Here is a 24,780-nt window from a genome sequence, read left to right on the forward strand (position 1 = left end):
TGAGACAGTTCTAAGTGTGGATGAAGTTAGCCTGGGTGAAGATGAAGGGGCAAGTGAACACGGCTCTGGGGAGAACTATGTCATAGTTGGGAAAAGAATCAGGAGTCATTAAAGTCAGTGTTGTTTAAGGCGTGTTAGCTGCAGTCAGCTTTCCAGAGACCACTATGGGCACCTGCAGGGTGGCGATGATGAATTTATGGAGAATCTGTGTGCTCTGAGGGACAGCTCTGCAAAGGACACCTGTTTAGTTGTGTTAGGGACAGGGAAGGCTGACAGCCTGGATGACCCAGGCTTAGGTTTTCAAGGCAGATGAAGTAAAAGGCAGAGAGTTGGAAGATTTGGATACACGATGCAAGCTACCATACTATGTTAATATAGAAGATGCTTTTGAAATCTGAGATGTACATTTTACTCAAACATCTGTTCTCATTCCCAGTGTTTCTTTTGGATGACCTCCAGGAAGAGCTGTTCTTTCGAAGTAAGAACTTTCAGGCTTTTTCCTGATACTTAACTTTTTTCAAAGAGATTCCCTAATCTTTTTTTTTTTTTTTTTTTTTCAGTATGGCAGTGGAGTCTCTCAGTTTTGTTCTTTCCATGTTGACAATCCTTTAAGTTCTTACAATGCATTACTCTTTCAGCTGCTCTATCTCTTGAATAATTTTCCTTGATTAGCACCCATAGGAGAAGATGCCTTTGTTCTTTGCCATATTAGTGAGATCTTGTTTTGTTTTCCCACTTGGGGACAAAAAGAGACTTCTTGCAAAGCACTAAGACCTTATTCCATATGTTCTTATCTTAAGGGAGTGAATAACGTTGGGGTCAAAGTATCACAAGAAGAGGGAAATACTTCTGAGTGGAGGGAGAGAGAATTAAGGCAAGAGTAAAAGCAAGCACAGAACATGAGGGCTGAGGGCCCACATAGGAACAGACAGAAAGCCATCCTGAGTGATTTCAGGTGACATGAATGGCTGCTAGATAGTTCTGAGTAAGGAGTGGTGATCTGAGTATCTTTGTGAGTGCATAGGACAGAGAGGGAGAAGAGCTATTAGTTCTCAGGTAGTTCAAAAGTGAGGTCTAAAGTAGGCATGTGATGGGGACTGGGAGCGATGCAAACAAGCCCTTCGATGTCAGTTATTGCTACAGTGATGTTTAGAGAGATTGCTGAAAATACCATGGAGAGTCTGAGGTTTCACATGGACTCAAAGATAGAATTGATAAACAATCAACGTTAAATTACTATGAGCCTTTCAAGGCCCAGGATATTGAAGGCCAGGGAGGAACTGAGCTTAGGCACTTTGAGCAGCAACTCTCTGGTCTCAAAAAAGGCTTCTCCCTGATCTCTCTGTGTGTTTATAACCTGCAAGTCCAGATATCTCCTTTCTGCCAGGCTTGGCTCTTAGCCTCCTCCCTTTATTCCTTCTCAGAATCCTCTCTTGTAGTATGTATTTGGCAGATATGAAGAATTAAGACTTTATATTACTCTCTGCTAGTCATTTTCTCCTCTACTAGTTATGGAGAGTGTGTGAGAGAAATTTCTAGCATAGATTTTTTTGTAGGGATTCTTATGTACAAATGATGTCTTCTGCCAAATCACCCCACAATTTTGATTATATATATCAGGTGTATCATTCTGTGTTTGTTTCCCATTGGCTGCTAAATCTTACTCATTCTTTAAAAAAGAATTGTTCTTTGGGTCTAATTTTTGGATGTCATAGTTCCTGTACTAAAATTTTATCCTTCTCTAAACTGGGTCTATTTAGAAATCCAATTTTTATTACAAGATGGCCCCATGAGCTTTGAGATGGTCTGAAGAGTACATATTAATTTACCGTAGATTACTTATCACTTCTATCTTTGAATGTGTGTGAAACTTCAGCTTTCTTTTCTCCCATTTCCACTGAGACTGTTTCTGCACTCTCCCCTTGCTGAGCCCCCAGTGACTTCAGGCTGGTCGGAAGTGACAGTAGGACGTGGTGACCATTCATAGTGTTGCTGCGGCATGTGGCTGTGTGTGTGTGAATCCTGGTATTAATTTACCAAGTCTGGGGAAGGACTTGGCAAATCTTGAAAGCCTGGGTAGAGCTGTATTTCTCTGATGTTTGTTTATTTATCGGCTGTTTACTGAATATCAGTAATAAATTACCATGTAATCAGTAATTACTTTGTATTTGGTACTGGCTTTAGAGCTTGCAAATAGGTAGTTATTTAAGACACAATTCTTAAAGTCAAAGTTTTCAACAGTAATTGTTCCTGCCCTTTATAGGACTGATTTATACATAGGGCAAGGACATGTAGTGAAGGCTGGGGGAACACAGATAGGTGATGTTTTAGTCTTAGACAGATGGTGCATATTTAAGTTAGAACATACAACTTTTAGTCATAACAAATAAGACAGAGCTGCTGTGAAATCTCCAAAAGCTTCAGTATTAGGAGTGCTCACCAGGTTACTTTGGAGAAGTAGGCTGAAGAGAGCCAAATATGACGCTATAAGGGTGGTCTGAGGTGCCATCATCAATGTTCTTCACAATGACAGCTTTGTGTCTGGAGTAGCGTCTAGCCATGACCAGCACCACTTTCCTGGGTTTCATGAACTTGCTCATTTCGACAGCAAGGAGCTGGTACCCAGCAGAGTGGGTTTCTTCCTTAATCTCTCTCACCTTATTTTTTTTGAGACAGGGTCTCTTACTGAACCCAGAGCTCACTAATCTAGGCTGGCTGGCCAGTGAGCTTGAGATGCCTATCTCTGTTTCTGAGCACTGGGTTTAGAGATGCATACCGTCAGCCTGGCTGCAGATCCAAAGTTGGGTTCCCACGCCTGCGTGGTGGGCACTTTACAGATAGAGCCATTCCCCGCAGCCACCACATTTCTTCTGTTTACTTTTTTTTTTTTTTTTAAAGTATGTGTATATATGTGTGGAAATGTACATGTGAGTCCAGGTGCCCTCCTAGTGCAGAAGAGGCTCTCAGATCCCAGGGCTCAAGTTTAATGCAGTGGTGAGCTGCCTGACATCGATGCTGGGAGCTGAACTCAGGTTTCTTGCAAAATACATGCTCTTATCTACAGGGCCATCTCCCCAGGCCTCAAACCTTCTTATTAAAATGTGAAAATCCGTATTTTCCTAGTGGAGTAACTGTGGTAGCCTAAGATTTAGTTCTCTGAAGAAGCATGGCCGAAGACACTTAATAATTATAAATAAAGAGGCTCTAAGGGAGTTTATTTTGAAGAATACTTAACGTACATTGAGAGATTGTATGACTCCAGGTTAATAAAACTTTCCTCCTATAAGGCACATGCTATTAAATTTTCTTTGTACTAAAATAACTTCTTTCTAGCCAGGCCTAGTGGTGCACACCTTTTGTCCCAGCATTCAGAAGGCAGAGGCAGGAGGATCTCTGTGAGTGGTCGATCTGTTATATGTCATAGGACAACTAATTGGAGAACCTATTATCACTTTTGATTGGCAGTGACAAGATTGAAGCAAGTATATAGCCCCTGAACTGTGTAAATTAAGTGTAAAATGTTTACATATTTTAGTGATATTTACATGTATATTCGTGTTTGAATCAGGTTTTCTTCACATGTGTATATGTTATGCATGTGTGTATTTATATGTGTATGTATTCGTGCATGTGAAAGTCAGAGGTCAGAAATGGGTATTCTCATTGCTCTCTACCTTATCTTTTAAAAGAGGATCTCTCACAAACCTGGAGTTTCCGAACTCAGTCTAGACCGACTGATCTGTGAGCTGAAGGCTTTTTTCATCTCTGTTTGCCCTGTTCTGAGATTACAGATGTACACTTCTATGCGTGCTTTTCTGTGCAAGTGCTGAGAATCAAATCGCAGCTCCTCATGCTTATATGGCAAGCACTTTGCATATGAAGACTTCTCCGAGCCCCTCTTTAACAGCAACTACAGTTTAAGTACAATTACGGATTGCCATTTATTAGGACAGTAAGAAATAAAACACAACGGTTGTGTAGAAAATCAGGTCCAATACATTCTCTCTTTCTCATTTTCTCACACTCAGCACTGACTTTTGACTGACATTGCCTCCAACTATCAAGGTAGCTCCTTTGAAATGGAAAATTTTTGAAACTGAGTAGAGGTTGGAATGTCTGTTGTGTGGCTAGGATTAGGTATGATACAAAGTGACCTTGAGTTCTTCATTTAAAATCTCATACATGTTATATAAGCTTTACTGTAAATTTCAAAATCTAGTAACATAATGCCCCAGAAATATGTCTTAAATCAATTATTTTTAATTTGGCTAATCATTGCTATCTTTCAACTCCTTGGCTGAAATGACAGAAATCTCTCATCCTTCCATAAATTTCGTGAAATGCTGTGGTGTGACTAGGCCAGCTTATTGTGGCTCACAAGAGTTGATTTTCATTTTTTCCTGTTTTTCCAACTCTACAGTCAGTGAATTGAATCGGCCGTGGTAGGAGTGTTTATGCTTTAGAATCACACACATCGTTAATCATGGCTCTCTTCCCCGACTCATGTCTTTTCCTTTTCTCTGGGCTCACCACTCCCTCCTCTTCCCTCCTCTCTTCTTCCACATTCCTCTGCCTTTCCATTTACTAGATACCTCTTAAGATATGCTCGTATTTTCCTGTCTTTTTTCCCCTAAGAGTTTAGTCTCAGAGAAGTAGTTCCTCACGTGGTGATTTCAGCTATCTCAGAAGCTTTATAGGTTCCAGCAGAGGCATGCTAAGCAGAATATGGACACAGTGGTATTTGTTAGTTTCTGTTTAAGTGGTAGATCCCAGTAGGATTTGGATTTTCATCATAGATTAAGTATCCCTGTGAACTGTCCATTTTCCCACTGCTTCATGTTGTTTTATTTTATTTTGTTCAGTCTTGGAATTTTGCACACACTAGGCAATCCTGTGCTACTGAGCCACAGCCACAGCCATCTGTTTTTATTTTTATTGTTTATAGTAGTTTATGAAGAGATTTTGAGGTTTCAATATTTCTCTCATGTTCATTAAACATGAATTGATTTTCAGGCAATCACTGATATTTTCAGTATGGCATGTTTTAGAATTGTTTTCATTATGCTTAGTTTCTAACACATACTTACAAATTTCCAAAATTTGACTTAGTTAACCTTATTCTGCTACTGACTCTGTGACTGTAAACAGGCTTCCTTAGCTATTCAGTATGGGAGGTAAGACCAGTGTCTTCTAAGGTCATGGCTGTTCATACCATCGTTAAAACTCTGAATGTCCCTAACAAGTAGAATATCTCTTATCCTTAAAAATACTAGTATAGAATGTACATCCTAAATTTTTATGATCAATCTTTAGAAGTAAAGTCTATTGTCTTGTTTGCAATAAAGATCTTTTCTTTTTACCAGTTTCAGAATCTAAAGCTGAGGGAGTTCTACTGTGAGGGAAATCCACTCTTCCTGATGCGGCCAATTACTGCTAGACAACCTAAAGACATCTGGACTCTACGGGTAAAGGTTTAGCTCATAACCAGGGACCTTCACATTAAATCCATGGTTTAAGATGTGAAGCATTCTTGTCAATTCAGCAAATATGTAACACTGGTCCATTAAGAATGTGAATGCTTCATGTAATTTTTGTCTCGCTTGCAGAACTCATTGTAATCTGTCTAATTTTCAGACTGACTCAACACAGAGAAGTGAACATTTTTTGTTGGATGAATAGAAAAGAGAAATTTATTTTTATGTTAGCCTTCTAAATATCTTTTTGCTGCTAGTGGGCTCTTTATTGCTTTTGTTCCATTTTCACTTGTCTCCTTTGCAAATGAGTGCATGGATATAATCTGGAGCTCATTGTGTCCAATTTGGTGAAACTAGTTAATGATATCAAAAGAAGGACTACGGACGCACACTGAAGGACTCTTTACTACCAGGAAAGATAAAAAACACAGGTCCTCCCAGAGTTAGCGTGATTCTCAATCATGAATTTTGATTTACCAGATTCATTTGGATCTAAAGGTGAACTTACAAGAGTGCTTCAGATAGAAATTAGTTATAATGCTTTTGAAATTGTTTTCTTATCATGAAAGCAATATAGATGCATGTATAAGAATAGGAAAGAGCCAATGAGAATTAGGGAAAAGAACTCAGAAATCTAATTAGCGAAGCATTACTACCCTCCTCTCTGACTCTTGTGCATTTAGAATATATTTTAAATTTAAGGTGAATTAGTACTCTATATGCTACTTAGAGACCCAGATTTTTACTCCAATTATTGTGAGTGTCTTTTTAAATCAGATTAAAAACATTAAGATTTATTTTTAGATGGGTATATGCTGCTCTATTACATCATAATATTTTAACTATTTTCTTACTGTTAGATATTTAGATCATTAATATTCACTAATTTTTGTTTTTACAAATGAGGCTGAACTGACCATATTCACAGTAAATTTCTCTCATGTCCATATTATCTCAATGAATAAAATTGTAGGGGATAAGAACTGCTTTCTTTGAAGACCAGCTCTTTTCAAATTCATTTCTGGAGATTGTTTCATAAACAGCTTTATTTCCTGCTTTTATATGGGAAAATTGTATTTGAAACTTAAATTTATTAAATTAATCATTTAAAACTGCCATATTTCATTTAAGCCTCTATAACTTGTTCTTTTTTCTACTGCATCAAGCATACCAGAGTAATAATCCTAAATACTTAGTTTAAGGTTTCTGTGGACAGGTACTATGCTTATGAAAACAGTAGTTGTTTGATTACCATCAAGAGGTAGGTATCTTTATTATACCCCTTTTATAGGTAGAGAAACTAAGAACCAGAGAGGCTAACTAACTTGTTCACAATAGCAGCGTTCATGTTGGGGCTTGGGTATTGATACCATCTTCTACAGTTGGCCTTCAAGACCCTATACTGCAATGTTGTTAAGAGATAGGGTGCAGAAAGGTAAGCAGATTGTTTTGGGATTGAGGACATGAGATTCTAGATTGTAGGGAAGGCTGGATGAATAGTTAATCTGATGTGGTAGCTTAAGAGGAATGGAACATTTCTTTCTTTTAATTTTTAAAATTGTAAGGTCCAGGAGCTCAGAGTTAATTTTATGTATATATTCATCATGAATATATGCATGGGAGGATATATAAAATAGATTATGTAGTAGAAATTATTAGTTTTACTTATAATATATAAATGATTTAGGCCATTTTGAAAGTACTTCTATGAATCTTTCTCAGAATGGTGGCTCAAACTGACAGTGTATTTGTACTCAAAGTCATTTGAGTAGGCATTTGGTTAACATTGGCAATTAAATTCCTTTGGCTTTCAATGGTCCATAGGGCTTTGAAGCTTTATCTGCCTTAGTAGAGATTTTCTAAAAGATATACTTGGTTGTTTACGCCTGAAATTCTAACCACATGGAAGGCTGAGGCAGAAGCACCACAAGTTCAAGGCCTGAGGTACCGAGTGACTTCTAAGCCAATTTGATATGTTAAAATTAAAAGCAAAGTGAGGGTTGGGGATATAGCCCAGCTGGCAGTGCCAACAAAAAGTTTAAGAACCTTCTGCATCTCAGAAATTTATTAATTAGAATCTGATCCTGGTAATTCAGTGCATCAGCAGATGCAGGCCAAATGGTTTGCTACTGTTAGCTCAGCTCTATAAACTCATTTTACATATGAGATATTTGGGACCATGTAAATTAAGAATTTGTCCAAATAAGGCCATGCAGTCAGTACCTTATTGGACCAGTATGTAAAACTCTGCACATGATGGACCCAGAACCCTTGCTTATGTTGTGTGTGTTCATGATGCTGTGTGTTCTGCCTCCTGCATTCACAGTAGCAGTTTATTACAGAGTCATTTCCAAGTCTACTCTTCATTCTAAGGATCCGTATTTCTTTCTAAATTTTATAATTTTTATACTTTTGTGGATATATAATATTATAATTCAAATGACCATATGTAAGAAAATTTAAAATGCACATGAATTTATTTTCAATTTATAGGGGATTAGAAATAGGAATACCAGCCAGGTGGTGGTGGCGCACGCCTTTAATCCCAGCACTCGGGAGGCAGAGCCAGGCGGATCTCTGTGAGTTCGAGGCCAGCCTGGGCTACCAAGTGAGCTCCAGGAAAGGCGCAAAGCTACGCAGAGAAACCCTGTCTCGAAAAACCAAAAAAAAAAAAAAAAAGAAATAGGAATACCATATGACCTACATAAAATATTCTAACAAAATAGCATACGAGTGATTCAAAATAAACAACTTATTTATTTTAAAATATTTCTTAGACTTAAAACAACACTATAATGATGTCATAATTAAATAGTATAATTTCAGAAAATTCACAAAATATGTCTCTAAGATGCGTCCTAAAAGATACTATTAGCCAGGCAGTGGTGGTACATACCGTTAATCCTAGTACTTGAGAGGCCAAGGCAGGTGGATCTTTGAGTTTGAGGCCAGCCTGGTCTACAGAGTGAGTTCCAGGATGACTGGGCTACACAGAGAAACCGTGTCTCAGGAAAAAAAAAAAAAACCCAACTAAAAAAAACCTGCACTATTGGTCATGTCAACAGTATCTTGTTTTGTGTATACTCACATTTCCAAGAAAAGAACTTTACATTTTAATGATGTACATTATTCTTCCAAATTATATTTTGGTTTCAAGGAGAATATAAATAATAACATATATTAGTTGTCAAAGGATATATTGAAATCAAGAAACATGTTTGGGCCCAGAAATTATAAATGGTAAAAGTAATCCATATAACTTATAGGTCTGTATATTCTAGAAAATTTTCCTGTTTCTGTTTGGAAAGTGAATCCATGTCTATGTGCTTTCTGCATACTAGAACTAGCCACTCGATTTGTCTAATTAGCTAATGACATCCCTTTAAAATGAGCATTTCATTTTGAATCACAAACTATGCTCTGTGGAAGCAGGCAGACAGAAGGTGACAGTAAGCATCTGACGGTTGGAGTCATGATAGAATTAGTGCTATCAGATTTAGTCCCTCTCTTGGCCATGGCCATTTCCCCACTCAGAAGATCATGCTGGTGAAGGATCAGTCACACAAGGAACACATGCCTGAGGTGCTTTGCTGTGTGATGGTGGTTTTCCAAGACACTTGTGGACTGGGAAACATGGGCATAGTAAGGAGCAGGCCATAGCAATTCACAGGAATTCCTTGTTACTGAAGTTTTTAAAGACTTAAGTGAGTATGAATTAGGGGAAGATTTTTATATACATACTGATATGTATATAAATGACTAACAGAGCCTGATATGGACTATTAGGAAACCCTTCATTTGGGGCAGGAAAATATGTCCCAAATAAACTGCCTCCATGCATTCTTTAAATTTCAAGCAGTGTTTGTGTAACCTGGATTTCGATGCTATATAAACACAAGCATTGTTTATGCCATGCTGGCACACTGGATGTGGGTGCTTTTGGGGAGTTAGGCAAATGCTTGTTTCCTTTACTGGGTCAGTGAAGATTAAACTGTATAAATTATATTCTGTGTTTTACTTTAAGGTGATGATGTTGATGGTACTGGTGAAAGGCAACTTCTTTTTCTTCATTACTTTATTATTTATTATTTTGTTGGGAAAAGGCCAGTGTTCTGTATCTCAGCATGGCTAAGTTTAACACAGATTGAAAGTAGGGATTGTCTCATGGGTGCTAATGCTCCTTAAGGGATGCAGAGTAAACTGAGCTGTGAGCTGTAGTTCAGATACCAAGAACTAAGATCCTGGTGAATATGACTGAATCTTTCTGAGTCCAGTTTGCATACGTGGGTAGTTCCTGCTTATTGTAATGAAAGGTACAAAACCTGAGTAAAATGACATCAAATTTTACTAAACAGATAATGCAAATTTATTATGACTTGAAGTCCTATATGTAAGGGATATAAATATGGTAGAAGGTACCCACTTTTCCTATATTTGTGAAAGACAAAAATTTTTTTACAGTGGCAACCACATGCAATGTAAGCCACTATATATGATGTAGGATCTTAGATTAATAAACAATAAAGAATTAGACATGATTTTTGAACTAATGAAATAGGAATTAATATATGAATTTTGAATTAATTTGAAGAACTATTTTTTTTTTTAATTTAGGAAATAGCAGCAAGATTTGTCCTCTGTCAGTTAGAAGAAAACAATGATTTGATTGTGAATGCAATAGAATCTTATCCAGAGACCAAAGACAAACTCTCCAAGGCAAAAAAATGTGCATTGTGCAGCAAACCCTTTTTATCCGAATGGCTGGAATGTGTCCAGTTTGTTCCCCCATCAAAGGTAAAAAGTGCTCTTTGTGCAAATATGATGAGTAGAAGAGCTCCTATTTTTGTCCTTACTAATGAAATTTGGACTAATTTAGACTTCTTTGATAGTATTTATGATAAACAAATTCAGATAACTGTGTTATAATTATTATTCCTTATTCCATTTGAATTTAAAGTCTTTATCACATTACATACATCCAAATTCCATAAATACTGGGCATGGCCTCACATATCTGGGATGCATAGGCTGAAAATCCACTAGTTCAACTTTAAGTTTCAGTGGAAATTTTAGAAATCTTACCATTCTTAATTATTACTGCTCTAGAGGCTGTGGGACCTGAGAGAATGAAGTCAATAAATAAGATGGACTAGTTTCATGCAATAGCCAACTTTATTCATAGCCTCAGACAAGTTTATACTGAGGATTAAGAAAGGTCACATGAGTAAAGTTCTCATGAGTTCAAACACTATATAATCACAAGGACAAGCTGCACGTGGCTGTGGCAAAAACATGTTTTTTCCATACAGACATATAAAGGATAGTTTAAACATTTAATTGTTTAAAAGCAGCAAGCAATAATGATTATCTGTAATAAACTCACTCATATCTGCTACACCTTGTAGGAGCAGGAAAACACATTCCAAGAACAATTCTGTGTTCTGAAGAAACTGAGGTCACAAGACTCTTGTTTTGTTGGATGTTCTCATAAACACTCAGAATTCCCCTCAAATGACTCCATTCCTGGACCATGTGACCTGAGGCAGTTGTCACTGGGCAGGTCACATAGCTCATGAAGCAAGTTTTACACAAGGCTTAGAAGACTTTTTTCACTATAGATGACCAAATGGCAAATGAGTTAGGCAGTGTATCTGTATCATCATTGTGTAACTGTTTTGTAGCAGGAAGACATCTGTAGGCAAAATGTAAATGAGTACCTAATGTTTAAATTTCACATAATGTTCTCAGGTTGTGAACATTTTTTTCAATCACTTAAAAATATTATAGCATTTGTAGTTCATATGTCATGAGAACAGAATGTGGAACAGGCAGTGCCTGGGGAAACCTCAGTTTGCCTACATCTGTTCTAGCCCACCCAGAATTTGTTCTTGACACTATAATGTCTTGTCTGGTGTTAGTAAGCAGTTGGTCATTCCTGGGACTGCAGAGTCTAATACTTAATGATCATGTTCAATAGATGGCAGATGGAGTCCCTGCTCTTCTATAGATGACCATCTAGTGAAAGGGGTAAAACAAAAAGCAAATGAAATGAACACACATGTAATTGTAAATCATGTATTATGATATAAAAGGGTAAGACATTAGTTTAGTTTATTGGGATTATGTGACAGTACTACTGAGTAATTTAAACAGAATTTTATTGTCTTGTGGCTCTGGAAGCTAGGGGCTCCAATGTCAAGTTACTGGCAGAACCAGGTTTCTTTTTGTGGGTTGTGGCATATTCTGTTGTACTCTACTCCTATTGCCTATAGTTTTAATTATCGACTTGGACCTGGGATTACTCAGAAGATAAGCTTCCAGACACACCCTCGAGGAATTTTTTTAGCCTCTGGCCATGCCTGTGGGGTTTTTTTTGGACTGGATTAATTGAATTGGAAGACACTCGAAAGGTGGGCATCATCATTTCCCGGGCTTGTGTCATGGGATGTCCTATACAAAATCAAAATGCAGATGAGGACAAGCACTTACCCTTCTCTGCTGGTTGACAATGAGTGCAATGTGATGTGGCCCCCACACCATGATGAACTATACTTTTGACCTTTGATCCAAAGTAAACCTGTTCTCCCTTAGGCTGCTTTTGTTGGGTGTTTTAATGTAGCAACAATAAAAATAACCAAGACAACAGTTGACTCCCTGTATCCTTAGGTGTTGCCTTCCTTTTTCATGGATCTATAACCAAATCTCCCCTTTGAGCATGACCATCAAATCAGATTGAGACCTGAAGTTATGACCTCATATTCAATCGATCACCTTGGAAAACACTTTTATCCCAATAAGATCACTTTTGGAGGCACTAAAGGCTTACTCATGTAAATTTGAGTGAGATGCAGTTCAATCCACAATTCCATAAATGAAAGCAACAGGAAAGCTCATTGGACCAGGCTTCTATTTTTAATTTGTCACCCAGTTCCCAACCATGACAGGGAGACGTATTATTAGTTCTGAATGCTCGGCCTTATTTTAATCTGTTTCTCTTCATCCACACTTTTTTTTTAACCTTTCTTTCCTTTGTATGGCCTATTCTGTCTAGCAGGCCAGCAGCTGCTTGGCTGGTTGGCTCTGGGAGTCTCACTTTCTTTCTCCTGTTTTCTCTCCATCTGTTCTCTCTTGAACCTAGATTTCTCCTTATTTTCTCTGACTGCCAGCCCTGCCTATCCCTCTCTTGTCTAGCTATTGGCCATTCAGTTCTTTATTACACCACTTCAGGTGCCTTAGGCAGGCAAGGTGAAACAAATGCAACACATCTTTACAGTGAAACAAATACAGCACAAACAAATGTAACAAATCCTTACACCATTCAACAAATGCCTCATAAACAAGTGAAACACATCTTTATATTGTTAAAGTGATATTCCACAGCATATAAACAAACATAGCCCATTTTTACATAGTTAAAATAGTATTCCATGACAGCTCATGTTTTGAAATCTGAATTGAGGGAAGTCCTCACTGGGGAAAGGTTATTTTGACTGATGGTTAAATGACAAGAAGGAAATGGTTAGATAAATAGAGAATACATGCTAAGACTTGGTGAATGGAAATTCCTTTATGACTTGAGGGATGGAAAAACAGTTCAGTCTGTACATTATTCATTGCTAGGCAAGGCTGATTTCATCAGGAATTGGATTGAGATGAATTACACAGTCCTAGTTAATGGGTTTGATTTTTATGTAGTGAATGGTGAGACACCATTTAGGCTTTTTAGGGAAAGAATGACATATCCTGATTTGTATTTTAAAAGGTAACTTCTGAAAGGAAAGTGGATGTGAGATAGTCAAAGAAGTAAGGCAATGAGCCAGGTGGCTGTTGTGTCAAAATCAGATGAGGGATAATGGTCAGGTAAATGATGATGGTGGTGGTGACTATAGAGAAACATGGATACATTTGAGATGTCTCTGGAGGAAGACATAGAAAGACTTTCGGTGTTTTGACTTAAATCATTACATCGTGCTTTATTTTTATTTATTTTTACCTAAAATTGGGATGATTGCAGGAGAAACAGTTCTTTGGGGCTGATACAGTTCTGTTTGGCCAGGGTGACTGTGGCATTCCTATAAGGAAGCATGAACACAAAGCTCCTGAATCCTCTCCAGGCTGTTAGGAGTGCTGAGGAGTCTAGAATCTTTGAGTATTTGTGTGTATGTCTTTGTATCCATAGGAAGTACAGATTTTGTTAGACAAATAAAACTCCTAATAGCATTTTTACATCTTCAGAGACTGGTTGCAAATTCCATACTTCTGGTGATTAAGGGTGTCATTCAACTCAACTGATCCTGTGTCAATAAGCTGTCAGACTTGAAACTGTTAGCAATGTTTGCAATGGGTTGACTCACCAGCTACTCACTGAATTTACCCAGTAAGCCTTAAGAAAGTATATCTGTCCCACTTCATACCTAGAATTTTTGTGTGGGGATAGGGACCTGGACATCCACATTTTCACAGTTTCCCAGCTGATTTTCATGACTGCCCTGCCTGTCTGGGGCAATGATAACACCATAGGGCAATAGTCCATGTCTTTACTGAAAGAACCTTACACTTGGTGAAGAGTCCAAAATTACTGGTTAAATATATTAATTAATAACCTACCTTTTAGCAACCACAATGAAGGAGTAAATTCTCAGAGAAATGATGACTCATAGTTTCACATATCCTCATCCTGGAACTTGAGAGAATCCTTAGGAAGCCTGAATTAGAGCACACTGCAGTTTCTATAAGTATGTCTTAGAATCTATTGCTGTGGGCATTCCAATTTATTCTGTTAAAAGTAGAACAAAGGCTCTTGCACACAGGATGCCATGTTGCTGAATCCCACAGGACCCAGGTCAAGCCATGGCTTCCCCAAGAACAAGGGAAGCCTGTCTGACATTGGGTGTTCATCCGTGTCATTGTGACCTCGTAGCTTTACATTTCTCCCTGATGGGTGATGTCATTGCAACTTTATGTGGTTCTGCTAAGTTCATGCTTAAGGGCTGTTCAGGATTAAGTTTACTGTGGACTACATTTTCCCTCCCACCAACCTCCCAATTTTAAAAAGTTCAAAAGTAACACCAAGTAAACAGGCTAGTGAACATTTGCATGCTAGAACATTAGCTAGAGTTGTATGTTTTTAGCATTCTATTTTATTGACTTTATTTCTTATTTTTTGCCTTTACACAAAATTCCATGTTGTGTAAAGCAATTTTGATACTGATTTAAAAAAATAAAAAAATGAGAAAATGGCTTCTCTGGGTAGATTGTATCACTTTTCAGAATTGAAAAATTAGTAGATTCTAATTGAAAAAAACAACAAATATAGTTAGTTGCATTTCCTTTGTATCAACTACAGCTTTATCTATGGTAACCACAGATGGCAAAGTACTTCCTGTTGAGAAAATAAGTAGTTATTTAAAATATACTTACTTGTGCTTACCTTGAGGAAGTTCCTGATAGTTCTCTGCTAATGTCCAGGATGCACAGCCTGGATTTCCCCTGGGCCATATGGGATGTTCTGTATGTCAAGTGCCACTTTAAGTTGGTCACTTCTAGTCCTGTAGCATGAAACCAGAGCACTGTTAGTGGCAATTGCATAACATTGACATGCCTACTTGTTGATGCAGAAGGCCACCAAGATTGCTAGAGTCAGAGCTCTAAATCAGCTACACTTGTGGTAGAGAATGTCTTAAAATTTTTCTCATGTTGTCCTGTAGTCACTGTTCTATTGCTTTGAAGAGATACCATGACCAAGGCAACTCTTATGGAGAAAAAAGCATTTAATTGGGGACTTGTGTGGTGGTTTGAAAGAAAATGGCCAGCACCATGTCTGCCTGCATGCCTCCATGCTCTCTGCCATGATGATAACGGACCGAACCTCTGAACTGGAAGCTGCCATCTCCATTACATGTTTTCCTTTATAAGAGTTGCTGTGGTCATAGTGTCTCTTCACAATAACACCCTAACTAAGAGAGCTGGCTTACAGTTTCAGACATTTAGTCCATTATCATTATGGCAGAGAACATGGCAGCATGCAGGAGAGTGCTGGAGCAGTAGCTGAGAGATACATCCTAATCCACAGGTGGAGGGAGGCAGCGAGCATTGGAGTTGGCGTGGGCTTTTGAAACCTCAAAGCCCACCCCCAGTGACACATGTCCTCCAACAAGACCACATCTCCAAGTCCTTCTAATCCTTTCAAATAGTACCAATCCCTGGGGACTAAGCAGTCAAATATACGAACCTATGGGGACCCATTCTTATTCAAACCACCACACATATCTTTTGCCAGTTTTTGACACTAGAAAATATTTGATATTGTTACACATGGTTACTGCTTTCTTCAGAAATAACATTTCTCACACCACAAATGTGTGAAGACACATATTCAGGAAGATCTTCCTTACCTAAATTGTTTCTAAGAAATTCATACTACTGCCATCAAGAAATTTTCTAGAAGGTGTTAAAAAGACTTTTTGGGGAGTAATTTGGGGCAAATGGGATAATATTTTCCTTTTTGGTCCATCTGTGAACAAATTGCACTCATACTAAGTATATCCATTTGTACAAAAACAAATAAAAGAAAATGTTTACTTAGGGACAGTACCCTCAATCCATTTATATTTCTATTGTGCTCTACTATGCCTATAAACTATCCATGCTTACAAAACTCTGTGAATTGGTAGCATTCAGTGCAGTTTGTCCAGTGAAGTCAGTGTTTGTACTAGAATGTTTTAGAGTCTTCATGGCATTTAGAAATTTTGAAGTTATTTATTTACTTGATATTTGCTGTCTATTCTACCAAATGAATTCAAAATTTACTATTATGGAGAAAGTACATAGCATAGTGCCTTCTACATATTTTATTTTACTGAACCAGAAAGCCTGGGTTTGAATATTAGTTTCTCTTATTCCTTTTTATTGATTATTAATGAATTTAAATCAAATGAGATAAATATGCCTGTGTTGCTACCAATGATGGATAATCTTAAGATTCTGAAAATATCCTAACCCTGGTGCAAACTTATGTAGGCAAGAAAAGAACATTGAAATAATTGCTAGAAAAAAAATTAAAAGCCCAAAGAAGCCTTATGTTTTAGACACTAAGAGAAAAAAGGTATCTCTCATAATTGGGAAAATGAGGATAGAAATGTGTCCTGTTGCTTGAGATGGGAGTAACAGCCTGATCATGTCTGTAACCTATTTGGAAGAGTTCACAGTCCGTCTGGAATGGATCACTGCAGTTCAAAGAACTATAAAGAGTAAAACTTGCCAAATTACTAAGCAAAAGTTGCCAAGACAGCCTGCTTTCCTCTGGCTGTGTTCAGAACACCTGGGACAACTTGCCATGTTCATTTTTTACTTGGTCAGATTCCTTTGCAAAATCATCAGATGAACTGCTAGTTTCATTTCAAGTCTTTCTTGGAGAAATTGCCAGCTAATAAAAATAACCACAGCCAACTCTTTGCTGTCACCTGGAATACCAGTTAATGTCTAAAACACCCCAGGATACTGATGAGAAATCCTAAGCTTAAAACAGTTAGGTAACTTTGCCAAGTTCTCAAAGCTTCCAACTGGAGATCAGGGGAAGAGACTTGTGTGTGTCATTCCTTGCTCAACATGATGAACTACCTAGTCCTACCTAGCCAGTCCTCATTCCTTCAGTTGACTTTAAGACATTTACATTGAAGAGCCTTTGCTCATCATTTATTTCTCCACTCAAATTCATTTTTCACTATAGTATTCCAGATCCTCCATTAGCAGCTGGGAATGTAGAACCCTGGTTATAAAAAATTCATGTATTCCAAGGAATATCAGAAACTCACAATCTAGATTTGATGATGAGCCTCAAAGCTTATTGTCTTTGTCATCTTAATTTCCTCGTTAAGACTAAGATTATTTGTTAAGAGATAATAATAGGGCTGGAGAGATGGCTCAATGGTTAAGAGCACTGGCTGCTCTTCCAGAGGTCCTGAGTTCAATTCCCAGCAACCACATAGTGGCTCACAATCACCTGTAATGAGATCTGTAATGCCCTCTTCTGGCCTGCAGGCATATATGCAGGCAGAACACTGTATGTGTAATAAATAAATAAAATTTTAAAAAAGAGACAATAATAACAGCTCCTGTTTCTCAGGGCTGTGGAGGATTCAAGAGGCTATGCAGATATTGCTTAGCATAGTAAGTGCATAATAATGGAATTATACAGTAAATGGTTAAGAAAGACAAGACAGGATGGTTACATTCTTATAAGTAAAGGGGTAAAGTTCTATGAGGAGATATCAATTAAGTTCCTTTTCCAATTTTGAGGGCCTAGAACAGTGTTTGTGTTTGGGATGTGGAAAATTAATATAATAATAAAGATTGAACTCAGCTTAAGATGTACTACTTGAAAATGTGCATTGATGAACACAGAGTTATTAGAATTAGACCGGTGGGCAACTGCTTGACCAATGGTGAAATTCTTTAGATAATTAGCTTACAGAATACTGTGAACTCACAAGGTAAGATATGGAAGATGCAGTTAAAAACAAGTAACATGAAATACCAGGCTCTTGCATATGAAGTTTGAACTTAATTTTGCAAGCTATTGTATTAGTTCTCTATGGCTATTGTAAAAAAAGAAAAGAAAAGAAAGAAAAAGAAAAAAAAAAGAGCTACCCCACAGACCTGGGGACTTGGAGAACAGCAGTTTATTTTTTGAGACTGCTGGATGATAGAAATCTGGGGTCAGTGTATCAGAGGCTTGACTCTGCGGTCGTTCTCTTTAACTTGTGGTAGGCTTTGCTAAGGCAGGGCTCAGTTAAAAATAATGAGAGAAAAATCAGAGACAGAATCAGGTTGGACAGCACATTTTTCCAGCTGTAAAGCACAGCTGTGCACTAAACAGGTCTTTCCTGGTTGTTCTTCACTGTTATAGTTTCGTTTCTGTGGTTGTAACAAATGCTCAGATGAAAAAAAAAAAAAAAACACAGGCGAGACAGGGCTTACTTGGCTTGTAGTTCCAGGTTACAATCCATCATTGAGGGGAAAAGGGGCTGGCTAAAGAAACCCACCCTGACCCTGGAGCCCAGAACTAGGGAAAGATGGCTCAGATAAGGCCAGTGAAAGACACACAGTTTAGCTCAGTCAGATCAGAGCCATCTCTGTCCCTGGCCAACTGACTTGTGAAACCAACCAATCACAGAGCAGGACAGTAGAACCCTAGGCCCCAAGTCAACCCCTGGTTGACTCCACCCCCAAGACAGCTTGTGTAAACTGCCCTGCCTGGTCAGTTAAACAAAAAGCTGTTCTCTCCATCCTGGTAGAGGCAGCTACTCTCCTGGACATCTCCTTCCCAAATAAATCTCTTTCTCAAAGAGTATTGGGTGTGAAGATCTTCATTCACTGGCGTAAAGAAGATCTTTGTTGAGACGTCCATCAGTGGACAAAACATGGGAGAGTGGGAAGAGCAGAGCAAGGAGGAGCTGAAAAGAAGATCTTTGCTGAGATGTCTCTCAGTGGATAGAGCAAGAGAGAGCTGAAAAAGCGACACTTTTATCTGGAGCCGGAGGATATTGCTACATTTCTGCAGGGGTTTCCCCTTTTGCAGAGTAAAGCAAAAGAAGCAACATCTTATACTGGAGAAGCAGAGTTCTGCTAGGAAGCACCCTTAACTGGTCTCCAGGAGAGGAGCAGGATTGGTATATCCTGTGGGGAGACCATCCCCCATCACACCAGGTATACCCTGACTTTCCCTGAACAGTCAGGATACCCATTCCTGCTGAAGCCGTTCCAAGCCTGACTTGCCTGGGAAGTCAGAAAAATTTCCCTTCCAGGGTTGGGCTGCTGCTTTGCAGTTCCAGCTGTCAGAGCTGTGCTAAACAGCTCCAGGTGTCCTGGACACCTTCAGGGCAGAGTTGTTGTTCTGAGCAGCTTGAGGTGTCCATGATACTTTGCCCTCTAGGGATAAACTGTCTCCTTGCAGTTCCAGACATCAGGGCTGTCCTAAGCAGCTCAAGGTGTTGCCTGACTCCCCAGGTACTCAGGACACCTTTCCCCAGAATTGTTGCAACAAATTTACTTACATTGTTGGTGCTGAAACCCGGGACCAAACCCATAGAGTTGCAACCAATTTACTTACAAAAATCAAGGCAGAAATTTTAATAACTTTGCACATTACATTTATAGTTAAGAGCAAAGAGAAACAAATGCACACATCTTTGATTGCTTACTTGCTGACTGCTCAGTTAGATTTCTCTTAAACAGCCTAGAAACACCTGCCCAGGGGATGGTGTCACTCAGAGTGGGCTGGCTCTTCCCATATCAACCATCCCAAGAGAGAACATCCCTCACAGGTATGCCTATAGGCCAAACATATAGATAATCCTTTATTAAGATTCTCTTTCTAGGTGATTGTAGTTTGTGGCAGGTTGACAGACTACCACATGAATGTTCATTTGGGCACCTATTCTGTGGGAAAACTTATTTAGTTAACCACAGGCTGGCCTATGTGACAATTTAGAATATTCTCATTCAATTATTTTAGACTTAATCTTATTTAGTATTTCTTTCCCCCTGAACTCATACACAGAATCATGGTCCTAGGAAGTGAGAAAGGACTTTTCTGCCAACATTCTTTGTTTCACATGGGTATCCTCTTAGGATATAGACCTCCCTTATGTTCAGAACTTCATGGTGTTTGCTTAGAGTTCACTTTTCCATTGACCTTTGGAGCTCTATCCATTCTTCCTTTGTGTTCTTGATCTGACATTAGTATTTTTTTTAAGGAAGCATTTAATTTGGGGTTTGCCTCCAGCGTCACATGGTTAGCCCATTATCACCATGGCAGGGAGTGTGGAGGCAGGCAGGTGGGCTTGGTTCTGGAGAAGTAGTTGAGAACTTACATCCTGATCCTCAGGTAGGCAGAGACCTGGCTTGGGCTTCTGAAACCTTAAAGCCCACCCTCAGTGACACACCTCCTCCAACAAGGTGCTGGTCCTTTTCAACTATTACACTGTTTTCTGAGTGTGAAAAAAATTAAATTGTTTTTTGTTCTCATTTCAGCTCAAGAGCAAGATTACTAAAGGTTTCAAGTTGAGAGAACAAATGGGCGTGGAAATAAAAAAGGAAAAAATTCCAATTCCCACACTCGCTTTTTTACTTGTTTTCGATGTCTTTCACAGCTGCCATAACAAGGCCAAGCAAAGTCAGGTAGCTTGCTTTGAAGTTAGCAATTTGTCAATAAGAGAAGTAAGACTTCAGCATACCTGATTTCTCCTATCACCTTCAGGTTTGTTTTTGCTGCATGACAGCATGCACATTGATGGTGATACAGTTAGTTCCTGGGACTGTCTACATATCAGAACACAAGAATGTGAAAGAGAGAGAAGGCCTACCTTTGTCTGCTCTCTCTCTCTGTCTGTCTCTCTCTCTCTTCCACTTATTGGCAGTGCTGATGATCAAAGCCAGGGCCTCCCATATGTTCCTCTGTCACTGAGGAACAGCCTTGTCTCTTGAAAGAAGGATTTTCTTCTGTGGACGTATGAAGTAGAACAAAGAACCATGGTTATTTATGACAGATAGACCAGATGATTTTGTAGGATTTTAAGACAAACACACACACACACACACACACACACACACACATCATTAATATTGGCTATCATCAAAGAAACAACGAAGAAGAAAGGAAGAGTGGGAGAATAAAGAAATTTAACATTTGTAAAATTTCCATGAAAAGGTTAGAAGGGTAGTTAGAGTTCATTTTCACCAGTTAAATATGTCTGAGGGTATTATAAAGTATTATAACAACAATAACAGAGAGGCATAAGAATATAGTATAGCTCAAAATTTAATTATTAAAAAGTAAACTAGAAACTTTGATTCTGGCTGATGACAGAAAATAGTGTTCAATATTCAAATAGTAAAAAAAAAGACATGGTGTATACACTGAATGTCTAGTAGAATAAAAAGATACAAATCCATATATAATCATATTTTTGGTAAAATTGTACATAACCAGAGATAAATGAGAAGAACTATTTATAAAAGAAAAAAATCAGAAAGAATGACAATGAACTAAAAGCAGATTTCTCAATAGCAGATACAGTGATGTTTTTAGAGAAAAATAGAATAATTCAAAATCTAGAATTATTGGTGTTGTTACTATTGGTTTTTGTTTGTTTGTTTGAGACAAGATCTTAGTGTGTAGGTCTGGCTGCTCTTATATTCGCCATAGGGACCAGGCTGATCTGGAATCCCCTGTCATCCCTGTGCTTCACCCACTCAATGTACCACCATGCCAGGCTAAATCTGCAGTTACCAGCTGGATATCCAGATACGTAGACAGATAAAAGGCATGAGAATGCCAGAAATTTTTGAGAAAAAGTTTTGGAAAAAAATGGTTTGCTTTGCTATGAAACAACCATTGATTTTAACCCCATTAAAAATGGGAAACTGGGCCTCATGTAGTTTAGTGAAGGAGCTCTTGCCTAGTGTGTGGTCTCAATAGCTACCACAGCAAAAAATAAGTAATATAAAAAGTTAAACTCATGATATTTAGTAAGTATACAAGAGTGAAAAAGTATATGATAAAGGGGTTAACATCTTTCTTATGAACCAAATAATCACTATAAATAAATTTTAGGATATTTAACATTAAAATTGAAAAAGCAATTTGGGATTTGAATGGACCCAGCTAGATAGACAATTAGAACAAGTATTATTAATGCTTCCATGTTTGTTTACAGAGTGAAAACATGCACAAAATATCCAAGGGTGATAATGACATTAACCATATTGGTGAATGTGGTGGTCTGAATAGGAATGGCCCACATAATCTCATGCATTTGAATGCTTGGTCATTAGGGAGTTGACAGTGCTTGACAAGGATTAGGAGGTGTGACCTTGTTGAAGTAGGTGTGTCCTTATTGGAGGAAGTGTGTCACTTGAGGTGGACTTTAGGGTTTCAAATGCACAAGCCAGGCCCAGTGTCTCTCTCTCCTTACTGCCTGCCAATCTAGATGTAGAACTCTCAGCTACTTCTCCAGCACCATGTCTGTCTGCATGCCACTATTTCTCACCATAATGATACTGGACTAAACCTCTGAAAATGTAAGCCAGCCCCAATTAAATGTTTTCCTTTATAAGAGTTGCTGTGGTCGTAGTGTCTCTTTACAGCAATAGAACATTGACTAAGACAGTGAAAAATTGCTCTCAGATAGCCTCTGGGTTTCTGCTGCTTTTCCACTTAAGTGGAATGATATTCTATATGACCTAGTTTGCCTAGAAGCCTTTTATTTTTATTTATTTATTTTTTTTTTGAGACAGGGTTTCTCTGTGTAGTCCTGGCTGTTCTGGAACTTGCTCTGTAGACCAACCTGTCCTCAAACTCACAGAGATCCATCTGCCTCTGACTCCCGAGTGCTGGGATTAAAGGAGTGTGCCACCACCATACTGCTTAAAACAGAACTCTTTAATTATCTACTCAGGAACTAATCTTGGAGAGTGCTGAGCTTTGTAGTAAATACTTCCTGAAGACTGGAGAACCCATTTGATTAAGGCCAGCATCTGGGCACTGTCCTGCTGCACAGAATGTTTAGCTTCAAACAGGGTTTGCATCCCAAGGATGGAGACATTGAATGAAAAGATGAGTCTTTATTCTTGACATAAAACAGAAAAGGAAAAACCAAAGAAGCCCAAAATATCAAATTGAAATGGCTTCTATTCAGGTGAATATAAAATTATGTCATGCTTGTCTTCTGATAATGAGATGGCAAAATGAAAACAGTGGAGGAAAAATGTCACTCAATCTCCAGTACTAAACTTTACTCAACTCACACTTTTGCTTTTTTCAAAATATTTTAATTCATCTGAATTTTTAGCCCTTAGAAATAAAGAAGTTTCAACTTAATTGCTATTTCAGCAGGAATCTTTGAAACAGTAACTAAAAGGGATTATTTTATTTGATCAAGTAACCTAAATATTCTTGTGATTCTTTCCAAACTCTTGAGTGATCCTGTGCCCAAAATATGCATATGAGGGTTTTCATTTTGTATAGTTTAGTTACTTGAACTTAACATTTCCCCAGATTCCTTTAAAGTTGAAGAGTTTAGGGCAGGAATGGGTGGAACATGAACTCTCAGCCCTGTATTGAATGATGTAATGTAATTTGAACTATCCTCAGAAGAGATTAGCACAAGGGGTCTCAGCACAAATGAGTGAAAAAGCTCATCTACTTTATGAAAATAAATGAAACTTTTTAACCTTAATTCCTTTTTATGACAACTTGCCAGTAATGAGACATAATATAAAATTACATTTAATAACTTTACTCATTACTTATGGAGTAATATCTGACTTTGCTGTAAAAAGTTATTACTGTTAAGATACCACTGACATTCATTTATGAAGCTGATCATTTCAACTAGTCAGCTGTGAAAATGAATGTGGGTTTTAATACATCTATGCAGTGGTTAGTCAATTTAAAGGACATCAGGCACCAAGAAGATCAGAAAGCATCCCATTTCAAATTCTAAATGGTCATGAAAGTAATGTGTATTTATTGTTCAGGAAAATGGGAGGGATAATGCATATTCCGTATTACTTTAGTCACAAAATATCAGAACACAGTCACATATAAGCAAATCCACACTGTGCTTTGGTCCCTCCTGCTCCTGAGACACTGAGTCAGTCCTCTTTCCCTTCCAGAGACTTCTCCCTTTTCTCTTAAACTGGTTGCATAGACTTAAAATTACATTTGTATCTTTGATTTGTTTCTTGTAAAAAGTCTGGAGTTGTGGTCAACTTTAGTTTATTCATTCAAAGCTGTCCATTACCTCAAACTGTGAACCTCACCCAAGAAAGTTAAAGGACATTCTTATGCAGCAGAGAGTGGTGGAGAGAGGCATGGCTGACCCCCCCCCCCCCCCCCCCCCCCCCGTTCTGCCCTTATGACAGTCCAAAATGTCTTCTTTTTTTTTGGTTTTTCAAGACAGGGTTTCTCTGTGTAGCTTTGCGCCTTTCCTGGATCTCGCTTTGTAGACCAGGCTGGCCTCGAACTCACAGAGATCTGCCTGCCTCTGCCTCCGCCTCCTGAGTACTGGGATTAAAGGTGTGCGCCACCACCGCCCGGCCCAAAATGTCTTAAAGCAGAACAGCCAACTGCAAAAAGTATCATCAAAGAAAGATGATTTTGAGAGTAAAAATGAACATTGTTAATAGTGTGTGTGGGGGAATAGCAGGAAGCCATACCTGTCCTTGGCATGTGCTGATCTGTCTTTGGCACATGTGGATGTTCCCAGGATGGGCTGGTGAACTTGAGAACTGTACACAAGAC

At 38.3% G+C, this 24,780-nt stretch overlaps 1 protein-coding gene across 1 annotated transcript in view; it reads left to right on the forward strand.

The window, feature by feature from the left end:
* Lrrc69 (leucine rich repeat containing 69) overlaps window positions 1-24,780 on the forward strand; it is a 133,606-nt gene that overhangs the window by 65,712 nt on the left and 43,114 nt on the right. Inside the window, exons 6-7 of the mRNA XM_037202390.1 lie at window positions 5,364-5,465; window positions 10,089-10,268. Coding sequence (XP_037058285.1) covers window positions 5,364-5,465; window positions 10,089-10,268 — 282 coding nt within the window. The remainder of the gene's footprint in view (window positions 1-5,363; window positions 5,466-10,088; window positions 10,269-24,780) is intronic.

Source organism: Peromyscus leucopus, chromosome 2, assembly GCF_004664715.2.
Source record: "Peromyscus leucopus breed LL Stock chromosome 2, UCI_PerLeu_2.1, whole genome shotgun sequence".
Taxonomy (NCBI): domain Eukaryota; kingdom Metazoa; phylum Chordata; class Mammalia; order Rodentia; family Cricetidae; genus Peromyscus; species Peromyscus leucopus.